Raw genomic sequence first — 14,924 nt, forward strand, 5'->3', positions numbered from 1 at the left:
AGTATAGTGCAATGTCCGGAGCGTACTGAGTCGTTGACTTCTGCACAACACATTCAGGGCTGGGTATAGTCATGCATAGGTTTCCCCAGCGGCAGAAGTATACCGAGTTTATGGGCACCACTGGACGCAAAGAGTGAACTCCGCTGAAGAGCAGCCGCATTTGCTCACTTCAATTCGAGAGTAGAAAAATAAATTTATTTGCGCTTACGTCTGCTTTGCCTTACTGGACATCTGCAGAGAGGTCACATTTTATTGTCTGGGTGGTTCTTTATACCACATGGCAATTTACCTTTGTCTGCGAGGAAGATAGCTGCTGCCAAGAGGGCACAACATGAACCTGTGTCGCCACCTATTGGTATTTGCTAAAAGCAAGGCAGTCGCTCCAGCAGGGTTGCCACGTGGTAAAAGCGGTTGGTTTGAAGATGTCTATGCCTAGAAGGGGGTGATGGGCCACGTCTAGTATGGTGACGACTCCCGTCTGCAGAATATTGTTGCCACTGGACGTTAAAAAAAGGATGAGGACGAGGACGGTGAGGACATAGCGCGGCACTAGCGTACATAGAGGGAGAAAAACAACTAGCAACAACGAATCTCGTGCGGTGGCGTTCGCGTCACAGTTTTGTACGATCACGTGGCCAGCTGTGTTTACAAACCTACCGTCGCCTCTCGTTGCTCTCTCAAATTGAAACTTGGGCTAGTTGCGACAAACAAGGCTCTAAATAATTAACCGTCGCATGCTGATGTAAACCAGGTTTCATGCCATGATAACTGGGTCGTTGGTGATTTATTATAACAGAGAAGACGAGATACAAACATTAACTAGCAGTCAACCATTGCGTATTCACTTGTTAGAGACTACTGATTGCAGTGGGATGAGCTTTCAGGTAAAGCATACCTGCCAATCCTCCTGAATTATTTGTGAAGTTTACGAATTCGGCCTTGTTTTACGACTTTGTGAATGCTGTGCCAACTTTTATGGAAAAAAGTTCTATTAGCGAGAAATACTTGCTCGTTGATCTCCGAACTCTCGGTTGGAAGATTCTTGATGGTGAAAGGATGCCAGAGGGGTACTTGCTTTGAGCAAGTTCCTGAAAGAAGCAGCAAATTTGCTGCTAAAGTCACTGTGATCTAAAAACAATGTGGTGATTGTCAGTCTCTGCTGTTCAAAGTTTAGTGTGCTGTGTCTACAGGTAAAAGATTGTTAAGACAGTGTGTATGTATCTCTTAAAATGCGTGTGCCCAGAGCAAAATTAAAGAAAGAACGAAAAAAGACAATGTGCATCTACCTCTCTCCCCCCCCCCCCCCCTTCCCTCCTCGGCGTTGTGTCCAGGAATTTTACAAGTGCAACATGACTCCAGCATGCACAATTGTCATGAAACACTTCTTCTGTTCTTTAAATGTGAAGGCTTAAAATGGTTCACAATGGTAGCTACTTTTCATGTAAACTGATCCATCTCCATAATTTCCAGAAAAAGGTGAGTGCTGGATTATAAAACTTGTTGCTGTGTTGGGCATCTAGAGCAAGTTAGAATTTTCTGGATCTGCTGCAGCTAAATTTCATTTTCCGAATATACATATTAATCTCAAATGCCTTTAAAAAAGCATATTATAAGAAGCTATCAAACTAATACAACAAGGGCAGCATAGGGGAAATTGCTTGTAAATTATTAATTAGAAACCGCATGCACTCGATATTGCGTGCGACAGCGACAAGAGACGCGATGGAGATAACTGTCGCGTTCGCTTGTCGCCTTCAAGTCGTACCCGCATGCGAGCGACGACTTTGAGCGACATCTCCTTGGTGTTGCCGGTATGAGGGCAGCAAATATGCGCCGAAATTGGCGTAACACGTGCTTTATTAATTTAGGTTGATGTGTTTTACTGTAAAGAGCAGCATAAATATTTCTAAAGGTCTTGCACTAGGTTCTTATCCTTGCACGTATCAAAATTTCGTTGTTTTGCTCGTTCCGTGTGACAATCGGTAGTACTTGACTGATGTACATCCTGTTCCGGCTTCACGCTATTGGCTAGTCGCTCATAGCACTTCCGGGTGACGAGCGACGAATTCGAGATTTTCAGAACCGAGCGATCGCGCGACAAGAACAAGCGATCTGTTCGCGCAACGGCCCGTTTCGTCGCTTGAAGCCGTTGCTCATCGCCGTCGCGAACAAAATCACTCTCATGCGGTTTGGGCTTTACTTGAATTTAAAGAAATGATAAATTAATGGAAATGAAAGTGGATAAAAAACAACTGGCTGCAGGTGGGGCACGAACCCATGTCTTCGCATTACGCGTGCGACGCTCTTACCAATTAAGCTACTGTGGTGCCGTTTTCCCATCCACGTTCTGGGGTATTTATGTTTTTACAACTAGAACTAACCCTGGGAGTGTTAGCCAGTGCCACCACTCACGGCCCTGACAGCAGATGTGGAACAACCGTTGTACCGCAGATGAGACATGAAGCATGTGAGACATGAAAAGACCTTTGTCATAACATGTGCGTATAACATGAAGGTGGTTCTATGTGCATTTACTAATATGCATACGAAGGTAGCTTTCATTTTTGGCTTTATTTTGCTTTCATACTTTTTTTACACCTGCCTTTTTCCTTTCCAGTCATTCCAGAAGTCGCAGACGCCACCAATACCAAGTTATGGCGGTGCCTTTCAGAGGATATCACTAGCTGCAGAAAGGTGCAGTAAACTTTATTTTTATCACCTTTAATATTACTTTGGGAGCCAATGAATAGAACACATACAATATAGGCATCAGGTGCTCCCCATGTATGTGTTTGTAAGACAAATTCACCTCTTTTGATAATAATCCTTTCTGTGAGTGCCAGTGATTTGTGACAAAAATATAGCTTGACTACATCACCTTTTGGTGCTCTGTGTTTCTTTAGTCTGATAACAGGCGAACAACTGGGCGCCATCAAGTGTTGATAATTCTATTGAACCCCCTTTTTGTGCTGCTTTTTCATGATGTAATGGCATTTCTCTGCTTTTTTTCTTTTTTGCTTGCAGCTACGTCATGGGAGCAGTTCATCAGAAAGTTTTCGGTGCTGTGAAGCAGTTCTGTCGGCAGGAGGACGCTGTGCTTGTTGAGAAGCTCAGGCATCTGCACTCGGCTGGCCTGAGCCCCGACCAACTCGGTGTTCGAGAATCCTTCTGCTGCCCGCTGCCTCGCTCAGTAAGTCTTTCTGTCAGTTATGACCATAAGAAGCTTCTCTGAACAGTGTATTGCAATCTCATGTTAACTCTCATAGCCTAGATATTGATTGGTCTGAGGATATTAAACTCCACAATTTGATTTGATTTCAATTTTGCTTGTGGATGAGGCTGCTGCACAAAACTGATTTGCAATTTAGACGATGGCACCCGATAAGAATTGCATGGGGAATATATTGCTTGTGTTCATTATCTCTCCATTTTTAATGAATGAGGTCTGTATGCTTATCTGTCGCTATTCTGGTCGTCCTTCCAGGTGGTGGAACTTGCATCACTGGACTCAAAGATGACGCCTTTAGAGAAGCTTTGGTGTTTAAAGACCACTCTGGTAATCAGTTCTTTTTTTTTTTTTTTCATGGTGTGCTCTTGTAACATGTTTTTTAAGAGGTAACATATAATGTTACATAACATGTATCTTGAAAACACAGGCTCGGAAGCAAATGTTATGAAGGAAAATATGTATCCTGAAAGATCTACAGAGTACCTCTTAGCTGTTTTTTTAGCTGCATTAGATTTTCTAAACTAAGTTAATTTACTTGCAATCTCTTTATGTTTACCGTATGATTGATGGCCTATAGATATGGAGTAATTTGTGCAGTGATATACACGATAAACTTATTTTCTTTGACTTCTTGAAGCCTATTCTCAGTATTATCTGGCTGCACAATAAAATTTTGAAAAATGGAGTTCCTGCGGGAGGTACACTAACAGCAAATGGCAAAATGTGGTTGTGTCATTGTTTTCTTCCCCTGGCCACCCTGCCTATACGGAAATTGAAAGTTGCCTAAAATTAAGTAAATATACATTGTTTGGGTCAATCTTGCTTTTTAGTTTTCTATTTAAAATTACCAATAAAATCAGGAGCTGTGCCATGTGTTCCAAAACCTGGAAGCAGGTAAATTCAGAAAAGTAACTGTAACATTACTGCCTACTGTTTCTTTGGTGTTGTGTATAATCCTTTGTTATTTGTTGCAGAAAATGCTATCAGAGGAAATTTATGATTCTACTGCATACAGCTGTGCCCGTCTGAAGAACCCTAATGGTAGGGCTTTTGTCCAGTGTTTTGTCACATTGAATTGCAAAAAATTGTTAAAGCGCAAAAAAAAAAGGAAGTTAGATTTAGCTTTTTCCCAGGCAGCTCATTTTAGGTGTTATCAACAGTGGTTTATTTTTGGAGTTATACCGTTAATTTCTTTGTGTGAGAAGCTGTCCTTCTAAAGCATTTCTGTCTTGCTGAATTAACATTACCTATGCTTATTCGCAAACATCTCTGGAAATGCTCTACTCCAAACAGAAGTTTCGTGTCCCATCAATCAACTAAAATGTAACTTGTGTTAATTTTAGTTGTCTATTGTAAGATAGCAAATCGGTGTTTGCAGGATGCCATCCTTCGGTCAGGTGGTTGATCTGTCATCGCAAAATGCCGCAGAGCAGAAAAAAAGCATCACCTTCTAGGCAGTGTTCAAATGCATCATTTTCAGTTGTGCGCCATGTGCTCTAACCAATGTACCACGGCAGTTTTGCTGAACTGATTGAATAGTAGTAGTAGTTATGCAGCTTGACGCCCATGTGGCAAAGCAATTAGATGTGTGACTTAATGGGTGCATCACAGAAAACTAACCCTAGCATTGCAAGCGTTGGGATGCTCCGCACTGCAACGGATAGGTAGACGTGATGAGGCACACCACTTTGCACATACTTTGCAGAGGACTAGAGTATGGTGTTGCAAGCACTGAGACATAGGAGCTATGCCTGACATGGAAAAGTCCTGTTTCTTTCCTGTGTACAGCCATGGACCACATTCTGGTTTATCATTTCGGGGACCTCACTTCCAGTGGATAGGAATTGGCTAAGCCAGCGAGCTGTCGTATTCCCATGTGTGAATTAAGAGGGGTGTTTAACACATCTAGATGCCTTTTAAAATTTCTCAAAACAGTAGAGTTAGAAGGCAGGCTGTTTGGCTTGTCTAATGTGATTCTTTATGCTTACACTGGCCGTTGCTGACAATAATTTCTTGTTCAATACAGAACAACTGCACCTGACATCTGATGATCTGATTCCAATCCTGGCCTGTTTGATTGTCAGATGCAAACTGTCCTATCTGGAAAGCAACCTCTACTACATTCAAAACTTCAGCTGGAACCTCCCAGAGAAAGACATGCTCGGGTAATTTTGGTCAATTTCATGTACCGGGGGTGAACTGATGACATTCAGTGTTAGTTGAATGCTTTGACTAATTCAGTCTTCTGATGAGAACATGTATAGGCAGTATAAGAATGTTTGGCCTAAGTTTACCTGCACGGTGGCTTAAAGGCCAATTGCAACAAAATGTCGCTTGAGCACAGTTTGTTAACCCTTTTCTAGCCTGTTGCGAATTTCCAACATACTGAATCTGAGCTGCTAAATACGAACGATGCACAGGCAAAGCCTTTTTGGATACGATGTGTAGTTATCCAGCAAGAACATGTTGGTGTGTCACCGTGTATGACTCGGAAAACAATGCTGTGCTCACATTGTTTCCAACAAGAGAGCTGCATCCATTCAAATTTAAAAAATTGCAGTCAGCTTTGGAAAGCAAGGGCAATGCGGGAGATGGCGATTCAAGACGATGAGTAACACGAGAACAAGGTGAGAGCAGGAGCCAACGTTTTGACAAGTGGACAAGTCGCCTTGAAGAAGAGTCCACCTGTCGAAACGTTGGCTTCTGCTCTCACCTTGTTCTCGTGTTACTCATCGTGCAGTCATCTTTGTAATACTGGTTATTTTACAGGCTGCCATAAAATGCCAAATGGTTAGCCTGCCAATTCCGTGTTAGTGCAGCGTGCAAATGTGTGAATTATTATTTCGTGCTAGGCACCCATTTCAGTATTTCATAAATAGCCCACCGATTTTGTGCAGAGGTAGCAATGGGTATGAAAATATATTGGATGCTCTGTTCTCACAAAGTATTTTTAAGTGCAATTGAAAAGTTTTTTTTTTTTTCCTGTAATAACTCAGGCTAAAGAGTGCTGATAGGACATTTATGACTCATCGTGCGTTAGACGACGGTCCAAACACTCCCTATAAGTCCCCTTAGAAAGACTGACGAGCGTCGGAGCACACTAAAGAATAATTAATTAATAATTATACAAGAATACTTGTTTCTACAAACCATTTTCGGTTTCAGTACTCAGGAGATAGTTGCTTCACAATGTCATGATACACTGGTTCACGTTGGTTTCCTGTTCTCCCAGACGAGCCTTTAAGACGAAATGGTTAGGTGACAGCTAAATAACGGGAAATAAACTTTTTACATTTCTTTCCAGAAAAGGGTAGTTATGTGGCTAAATAAAGAGAGAGAATCGGGAACGTATGATCTCATTCAAGTTACTGTTCCATCTGCTGTTCACAATCACTCTTTATGCGTTCACATCGCAGGGAAAGTGGTGGTGTGACTGCTCGCCCCTTAGCAGCCAAGCAGTCGTCAATAAAATCCCGCTCGTAGATGCAGTGCTGGTTCACTTTCCTGTCCACTGTTGTTTGCTGTTAGCAATCAGTTTTACACTTTTCGTGGAATTTTTGCTGACACCGAGTTCTCGCAGCATTTGCAGGGCAGTTCTTGGGTGCTCATTAAAAATATCCCCCTCATAGCCGTGGCCTCTGCAACCACTCTCTTTGCTGGCCTTAGTGGCCTAGTGGCTTCTGGCTTCTTCTTCTACCGTGAACACACACACTCATGCAAACCGGTTCCATTGTTAATCATATTAATCCATTTATCATTACCTTATTCCCTCTTGTACTAGTATGCCTACTTTTTATATATTTATTGTCCACTGAATTGTATTAGAATTTATTCGCTTTATTATATTTACCAAAATTAGACATTTGCTAAATTTATTCACTTAGCACGTATATAAAATCTGCCCGACTCTTGGCCGATCCCCGTGAGTGGGTATGCGCCAAAGAAAAGGTCATCATCATCATCATCATGCACACAAATACAAAACTGGTGCTGAAACATCACTGTCACACATGCAAAATTTCTGAAGGCCTCCAGTGCCGAAGAGCATTGAGGGCAAAAATACACTATACATGTGAAGCTGCGAGAAGCTGCATGGTCAGTTCAGGTCAGACTGAGTCTGGGTTCTACATCAGTTCTGGCAAGCTGTAATGATGATGCCTCTTTCAGTTTCAGTATGGAAAACATGCATTCTTACTAGCTATTTTTCATGCACCCACTCTCATATTGCACACAAAGTCCAGCGCTAACCTTTCTCTGTAGCTACACTACCATTACCAATACGTTTTATGCTATGGAAAATTTTGCTGCAGTGAATTGTTCAGCCTGTTCACTGTCACTTTAAAATTGCTAACTATTTCAGTTCTGCTACAAGCATTTAGCACACTGCAAAGTTTATGGTGTCAACACCCCTCATTGTCTGTGCCGATAAAAATAAGTGCCTTTCCAATAGTTTTTAAAGTTTCACTTTTGTCATCGACTTGTGTGTCTTTCATTCAGGTACACCCTGGTTACCTTCCAAGCTGCTAAGGAGTTTCTAAGGTTGCAGGACACTTCACATCTGCAGCCGTCACACACAGGCATGAGGCGAGAGGTATGGAACTTGCCGCATATGCTATATAAAGAGGGAAACTTTATCTAAGGGCGCACTCAGTTTCTCTAATCAAATATGCGTGAAATGTACAGATTCTCACATGTGGCACCTGCTGAACTGGTTTGTACAAATAAAGTTTGTTGCATTTAAAAGAAAAATTTGAGTTCTGCCATCTGTGCGAGTCAAAATATTGATTTGGGGCATCAAGAACGAGAGAGATAAAGTTCGTGAATTGAAAAAAGAAAAAAAAAAAGAAAGGGCCACTAATCCTAGTGCTAAGTTTATAAGCTCGCTGTGCATGAAAAACATTTATCAGTTCTGTAAACCACATTATTTGAGCATTCAAAGCTGACGAATGTATCAATGTACAGTTTATGCAGAACAGTTGCTTCATTGATGCAAGTTTTGCAAAAATTTCTATCTACAAATTATGTGTTATATTTCATAATCTTGTATTCATTTTGTCCCCTTTTGTTGTCCTACCTGATGCAGCTTAGAGTATTGCGATTTGTCTGTTTTCATTGCAAGTTATAGGCTTTTAGAGTTGATGCTTCATATGCCTGAATATTAAAATATCTATATATATTGAAGGACCAAAATAAAGCATCAGCATTCAGGAGTTTTCAGGATTCAGGAGTTTTCAGCATTCAGGTTTTTTATATATATGCAACAAAGTTTGTTCAAATCAGTCCTGCAGTGGTCAGATGACAGAATTCTTGCGTTTAATGTGTTACTTGTTTGACTACTTCTATTTGTTCACAATAGCTCAGAGACCCTGATAACAACATTTTACATTAAGTTATTTGAATAGGGAAGCTCAGAGCTACAGATGTCTCTGTATTAACTACTCTTTGTGTAAGTGCACTGGTACTAAACAAGCTAAGTACAGACATGTGCCTACTTTCATCGGTGCTTTTGCATAATGTCACTTTGCATGGCACGCCGTTTAGATGGTGATGTGCCATTGGTAAAATGACTCCTTGCATTTATTTTGTGTGTCAGTTTATTCATGCAGTAAGTCTATTCCATGTTTCTTAGTGGCACAAGATACAGATACATTAGAGAGTGAAAATTGATAAGAACGAACGAGAAGTCACCACACAGTGTTTGCTCTAAATGCACATATGGCAGGGTATTTGTAAAAGAAGCTTAAGCCCAGGATAGAAATGTTGAATTTACAAGGGAAAAAACACCGCATATCCACGGGGTGAATGATGATGAGTGGGCGAAGCTCCGGAGGGAATCATCGGTAAACCGTGAATCTTCCGTGTAATTCGCCCAGTCTCGCCGCACTAAATCGAACGATTGACTTCCACCAATGACACGCGCCATATGTGACGTCATTCCTATTTTATAACAGCGCCCTTCATTATAATTGCACCATCTCCCGCTTAAGGGGACGCTAGCACAAACGCATTAGAAACGTGCAGTACTCTAAGGGGAAGAGGCCACAGCGTCTTACGCAGCCGTTTACACATGCCGGAACGTGCACCGCGTTTGCCGACGCCATCAGCGTTTATGAATACGGGGGTAAGGCGGAGGCCTACAGCGTCTTACACCAGCTTCTTGCACGGGCCGTAACGCGCTAGCACAAACGCGTTAGAAACGCGCAGTCTTTCGTTAATGTTGGGTATTTATTGCCATCGGGGTGCGTCTATCCATGTGCGCTTCGTGGCGTAGTGGTTAGCGCCACGCGTTCAGAAGCGAGGGGTCCCTGGTTCGATTCCGCTACGGCCACAACTCTCGGAATTTTTTTTTCTCATAAAAGTAGACGTGGCTACCTACTACGACGACTACGACGACTACTACTACAGAGGAGGGACGGACCCACACCCTAAGGAGCTTCGCCCCTAAAAAAAAGCAATCAATGAACAGCTCTAGATTCTTGGACTGGGAAGGCATAGGAGTGAGGATCAACGGTGAATATATCAGCAACCTTCGGTTTGCAGATGACATTGTCCTATTCAGCAACAATGGGGACGAATTACAGCATATGATTGAGGACCTTAGCCGAGAAAGTGTAAGAGTTGGGTTTAAGATTAATATGCAGAAGACAAAGATAATGTTCAATAGCCTGACAAGGGAACAAGAATTCAGAATCGCCAGTCAGCCTCTAGAGTCTGTAAAGGAGTATTCTTATCTAGATCAATTACTCACAGGGGACCCTTATCATGAGAAGGAAATTTACAGAAGAATAAAATTGGGTTGGCAGTGCATACGGCAGACATTGTGAAATCCTGACTGGGAGCTTACCACTGTCATTGAAAAGAAAAGTGTACAATCATTGCATTCTACCGGTGCTAACATATGGGGCAGAAACTTGGAGGTTAACAAAGACGCTCGAGGACAAGTTAAGGACCGCACAAAGAGCGATGGAACGAAAAATGTTAGGCCTAACGTTAAGAGACGGGAAGAAAGCGGTGTGGATCAGAGAGCAAATGGGGATAGCCGATATTCTAATTGACATTAAGAGGAAGAAATGAAGCTGGGCAGGCCATGTAATGTGTAGGATGGATAACCGGTGGACCATTAGGGTTACAGAATGGATACCAAGAGAAGGGAAACGCAGTCGAGGACGGCAGAAAGTCAGGTGGGATGATGAAGTTAGGAAATTCGCAGGCGGAAGTTGGAATACGCTAGCACAAGACAGGAGTAATTGGAGATCGCAGGGAGAGGCCTTCGTCCTGCAGTGGACATAAATATAGGCTGATGATGATTATGTGTCACAACTTGAAGTGAGATTAAAAGAAGAAAAAAAGAAAAGTTTCTACTTTGCCTTTGTGAGCACCTGTATTACGTATGCCAGTTAAACGCTTTCAGTTGTCATCAAAGCACTGTAATATCATCTAAACATTGTTACTGCATACTCATTGAAAGTGCATAGGATGGGGGTAGTCACAACATAGAAACGTTCACATTGACATTAACCTCTACATGAAATTGACATAATGTTAAATGTTTTTCTCTAGATAACGCCGACAGAACTGATGCAAGTTACTGCCAGGCTTCAAATATCTGAGAAGAAAACGAAAAATGATGGCAGTAGTAGCAGTGGAGATGAAGTCACAAGGACTGCAGTGGCGGCACCAAAAAGTCGTCCCATCGACAGGCAGCTAGAGCAAGCGGCCAAACTTATAGAGGCCTCCACTTCGGAGTTCCATCAGAGGGAAACTGAAGGTACAGTCCACTGTGGTCGTCCTCTGCTTACCTGTCGTGGTTGTGACATTCTGTTGATGAGCACGAGGTAATGGCTTCGAATCCCAGACACAGCAGCTGCATTCCAGTGGGGGTGGAATGCAGATTATTGGTGTAATTAAATTTAGGTGCATGTTTGAGAGCCTCCAGTTTGTTGAAATTGTCTGTTTAACAGTGTGCGTTAACTAGAGACCAGATTTTAGGCAAATGCCTTTTTTGTTCCTTGCGCTTCTATCGCCCCACTTTGATGTATGAGCATGAATTAGAGGTTAAGAAGGGCTTTTATAGTGTTTTTATAGTGCCTATAAATGCCTATTTTGGCGTTTGTGCCTAAATGCCTATAAATGCCTATAAATGCCTATTTCAATATCAGCACCTATATGAACACTATTTAGCCTCAAGTTTCGCTTTCGAGTGCAGTTAGAGACTGTTATTTATGTTACCGGGCAACATTGACTGTTCGGAACTCTATGGGGTTCAACCTAGCCCTTTAGTTCAACCAACTCTCGGAAAACAACTGCTAGCAGCATTGAAATGGGACGCGCCGGCCAGCATACGCCGCCGAGCTGACATTGCACGAGCGGTTGGCGAATGCGAAACCGCAGAGAGCCGTCAGGGGAAAGGAGAGTGAAGAGGAAAAGAAGAAAGAAAATGTGATGTGCACGCGGCTTTTGTTTTGTTTGTAATTTAGTTTTTAAGGTGTTCACCGCAGTCGGGCGTTCCTTCTCAGCATATGAGATCAGAGGTAACTGAAGAACTCAGTGACAAGACGCACAATTTTGAATCCAAAAATCTGGAGATGGTGGTAGTTTGCTATTGTTTCCACAATCTTCACAATGATTTTTAGACTACGTTCGGCATGCTCTCCAAACAGATTTCTTCATACATGTGCACTTCTAATGGGCGGAAGTGTATTTGGCAGTGTTGGGACGTCTTGCCAGTACAATTCGGATAATGTCATTGTATATGAGAACATCGCCAAGAGCTGTACCTAACAGTCCTCATGCAAAAACATGCTAATTTCTTAATGAATCATAGTCTCTCTTGCATTTGTTATTTGCCTGTTTTTGTTGTGTCTTAATTTAATTGCGTCAGGCAGACATAAAGTATCGCCTTTTTTAATCAGTATTCCCAGCTTTCAAGTATTCATTTTCATGCCTGTTTCACTATATGCAACGCTCAAGTACAGTGGCGTTGAACATAAATATGAGCAGTGTCCTTATTGAATTAAGCCAATTGATCGTCATTAGTTCAGCAGTTTTATGGGACAATTGCACGGCTATGTTCAACTGTTGGCGCCTTTGTGCCATCGTAGACAATAACATTTATTGTTTTCCTATTGTAGATATAGGCCGCGCACGCCTTGGTTTGAAATTATTTGCATTTATGTAAAAATTTATTGTGCCTATATTTACGACGTTGGAGGCCTAAAACGTTGTTTTGCCTGCCTATTTTTGGTGCCTAAAATGCGCTTTTTTATTGCCTAAAGATCCGGCTTCTAGCGATAACCCTGCTGGTAGCCATGTTCGCCACGAGAGCGAGTGTTACCTTAAAAAATACAAACAGAAGCATTTCAATTTAATGTACGAGCATAAGCCTGTGTGAACTGCTGTGAACCTTTTATTTTTGTACCTTGGAACTGAGACAGAACTGAAATGTTTCCTCTGAAACAAACCAAGAATTGGCACAGGAAGAAAAAGAAGAATACAGGAAGTTGTGAATGCTTACAGAGGTGTGCACAATGAATAGCTGTTTTGGCATTAATCCTGAGAATACCTTATTTTTCTACATTATGAACAGCTTAATATGCAGAAAATTTTGCAAATAATTTTGCTGCCATTCTACGTGCTCACACAGCTGTTGCACTGGGCTGAACTGGAAAGTGGTGGTATTGGTTACACGCTAATGGTCCCTGAACCAGTGTAAAATCATTCCACTCCACACCCTGTTCTTTATGTTTCTAACAAGCTCAGGTCACATTCAGCTAGAGCTTTTCTAAAGTGATGGCTTGCTGGAGGTGTGAGTGTGCTTGAAAGGAAGTTTGCTTTGTTTTTCTCATTCCTGTGCAGAGCTCCAAGAACTGTTCAAGAACGGCGATGAAAATAGCAAGGCCAGCATTGGGTACGTGCTGCGTCTTAACACTGCATTCTTATTGCCCACACCAGGGGGACGAACCCATTGTGGTGGTGCAATGGCTGTGACATTCCCCTGCTGATCTTGAGGCCACAGGTTTGACTTTGGGCTGCGGTAGATGCACTTTGACGAAGGTGGAAAGCGGAAAAAAAAGAAAAAGAAAAAAGGAAAAAACATTCACAGACGTATGCCATCTGAGCAACTGATACACGAAGCGAAGCTGTGTAGGCGAGTCCTCACACACTTCGTTGCAAGTACTAGGGGTTTGTTTGCTGACTCATGGCCTCACTCAAATGCACTGCTGCTGCGTAAGTTGTCACTAGTGCAGTGACTAAACTAAAAAAGCTTGGAAATTCAGCTTTTTCGTGGAACTCTCGCCTTGTAAAAAATTTTGTCTACTATATATTAAAGCTCAGACTGCACTAGGGTAAAAAAACAAAACAAAACAATAGAAACTGAAGAATTTTACAAGTGACATGCACGTTGACTGTTTGTGTTTTATGTCAATTAACTCGCGCGTATTACTTCCAATGTTTATTCCTTGTAAATATAAAGGCACACTGCTTTTTGTTTTCTTTTTCTTCTTTTTCTTGTGCATTAATATCTTGTATTGGAATGTCTGAACTTGTATTCATTTTACTATTTTGCTTTATACAGTTGCTTTCTTTTAATTCAGCCTTGACAGGACCTAAAAAATTGATGGAATTATCCAGCAGGTTCAATTAAAAGAGGCAGAAAAAACGTCCATACTCACTGCTGCTTAATTTGGCAGTATTTACCTAACTATAATGCACCCACAAATCTAATGTGCAACTTTTTAACCTATAACATTTAGCATGCATCCGATTCTGGCTATCAAAAACAATATGAATCCTGGAGAGTTTACTTTCACAGAATGAAAATTCATTTACCCTTAATGTGCATCATTGCCAAGAGCTTTTTATTGACTGTCTGTAAATAAACGTGACACTTTTCCCTCCTTGCGATCCATTGCATTTCATATTCTGCATTTCTCAAACAACTGCTAAAATTGCAAATGGAAGCCCACACCTGCGCCATTTAATCCTGCGATGCACTCAAGTCTCGGGAGTGCCATAAATGTGTGATGCAACTCCGTTGCTGCTAGCATTTCACTTAAATAACATATCTTTTAAATGAGCTTTCATAATTAAAGTCTGAAAGTGGCACATTGTTGTCGCTCTGTTATGCCAAAACTTCTTTTGCCCAATCTTTTGATGGCAGTGCCAATGATGTTTTCTCTGATGCTACAGTGTTGCTGATCCTTCAAATGTGTTTTCAGTTTAATATCTGTTCTTGCTTCAAAAATCTGCCAAAGGCAGGCTGACAATAATTTTTAGCAGGAAATAACTTATGTTGCATACACATTCACTGTCCGTCCTTCAGTGCCACCAAAATGGGCAGTGCAGCCATTGGGGTCAGATGAATGTGTGCTGACCAGTCAGGTTTTAATTATTTGAGGGCCAATTTCATGATGTAAATAATGAAAGATTTAGCCCATACAAATGTATGGGCCAAGATCAAACCCATTTGTATGGACCAAAATGTATGGGCCAAGGTCGAACTAACTGAAAAATCAATATAAGCGGAGTCAAATTTACGGAAGTCTACCGTATTGGTTGTTTTCCACTGTGGATTTTTAATCCTTAGTATGCCAACTGCTCACTTTATGCTTACCTACCTTATAAAGTAATAAATGAATGCCGTACCTGACAGTTACCAAACATTTCTGCATCTTTGTGCTGAGTTAAATGGACA

At 41.6% G+C, this 14,924-nt stretch overlaps 1 protein-coding gene across 2 annotated transcripts in view; it reads left to right on the top strand.

Annotated features, from left to right (window-relative positions):
- The window catches only part of LOC119446154 (ankyrin repeat domain-containing protein 27), a 32,367-nt gene that overhangs the window by 14,312 nt on the left and 3,131 nt on the right, over positions 1-14,924 (top strand). For both annotated transcript variants that reach the window (XM_037710510.2, XM_037710511.2), the window contains exons 10-17: positions 2,618-2,694; positions 3,025-3,190; positions 3,485-3,556; positions 4,204-4,270; positions 5,256-5,394; positions 7,727-7,820; positions 10,790-10,997; positions 13,085-13,136. In XM_037710510.2, coding sequence (XP_037566438.2) covers positions 2,618-2,694; positions 3,025-3,190; positions 3,485-3,556; positions 4,204-4,270; positions 5,256-5,394; positions 7,727-7,820; positions 10,790-10,997; positions 13,085-13,136 — 875 coding nt within the window. The remainder of the gene's footprint in view (positions 1-2,617; positions 2,695-3,024; positions 3,191-3,484; positions 3,557-4,203; positions 4,271-5,255; positions 5,395-7,726; positions 7,821-10,789; positions 10,998-13,084; positions 13,137-14,924) is intronic.

This window comes from Dermacentor silvarum, chromosome 3, assembly GCF_013339745.2.
Source record: "Dermacentor silvarum isolate Dsil-2018 chromosome 3, BIME_Dsil_1.4, whole genome shotgun sequence".
Classification (NCBI taxonomy): domain Eukaryota; kingdom Metazoa; phylum Arthropoda; class Arachnida; order Ixodida; family Ixodidae; genus Dermacentor; species Dermacentor silvarum.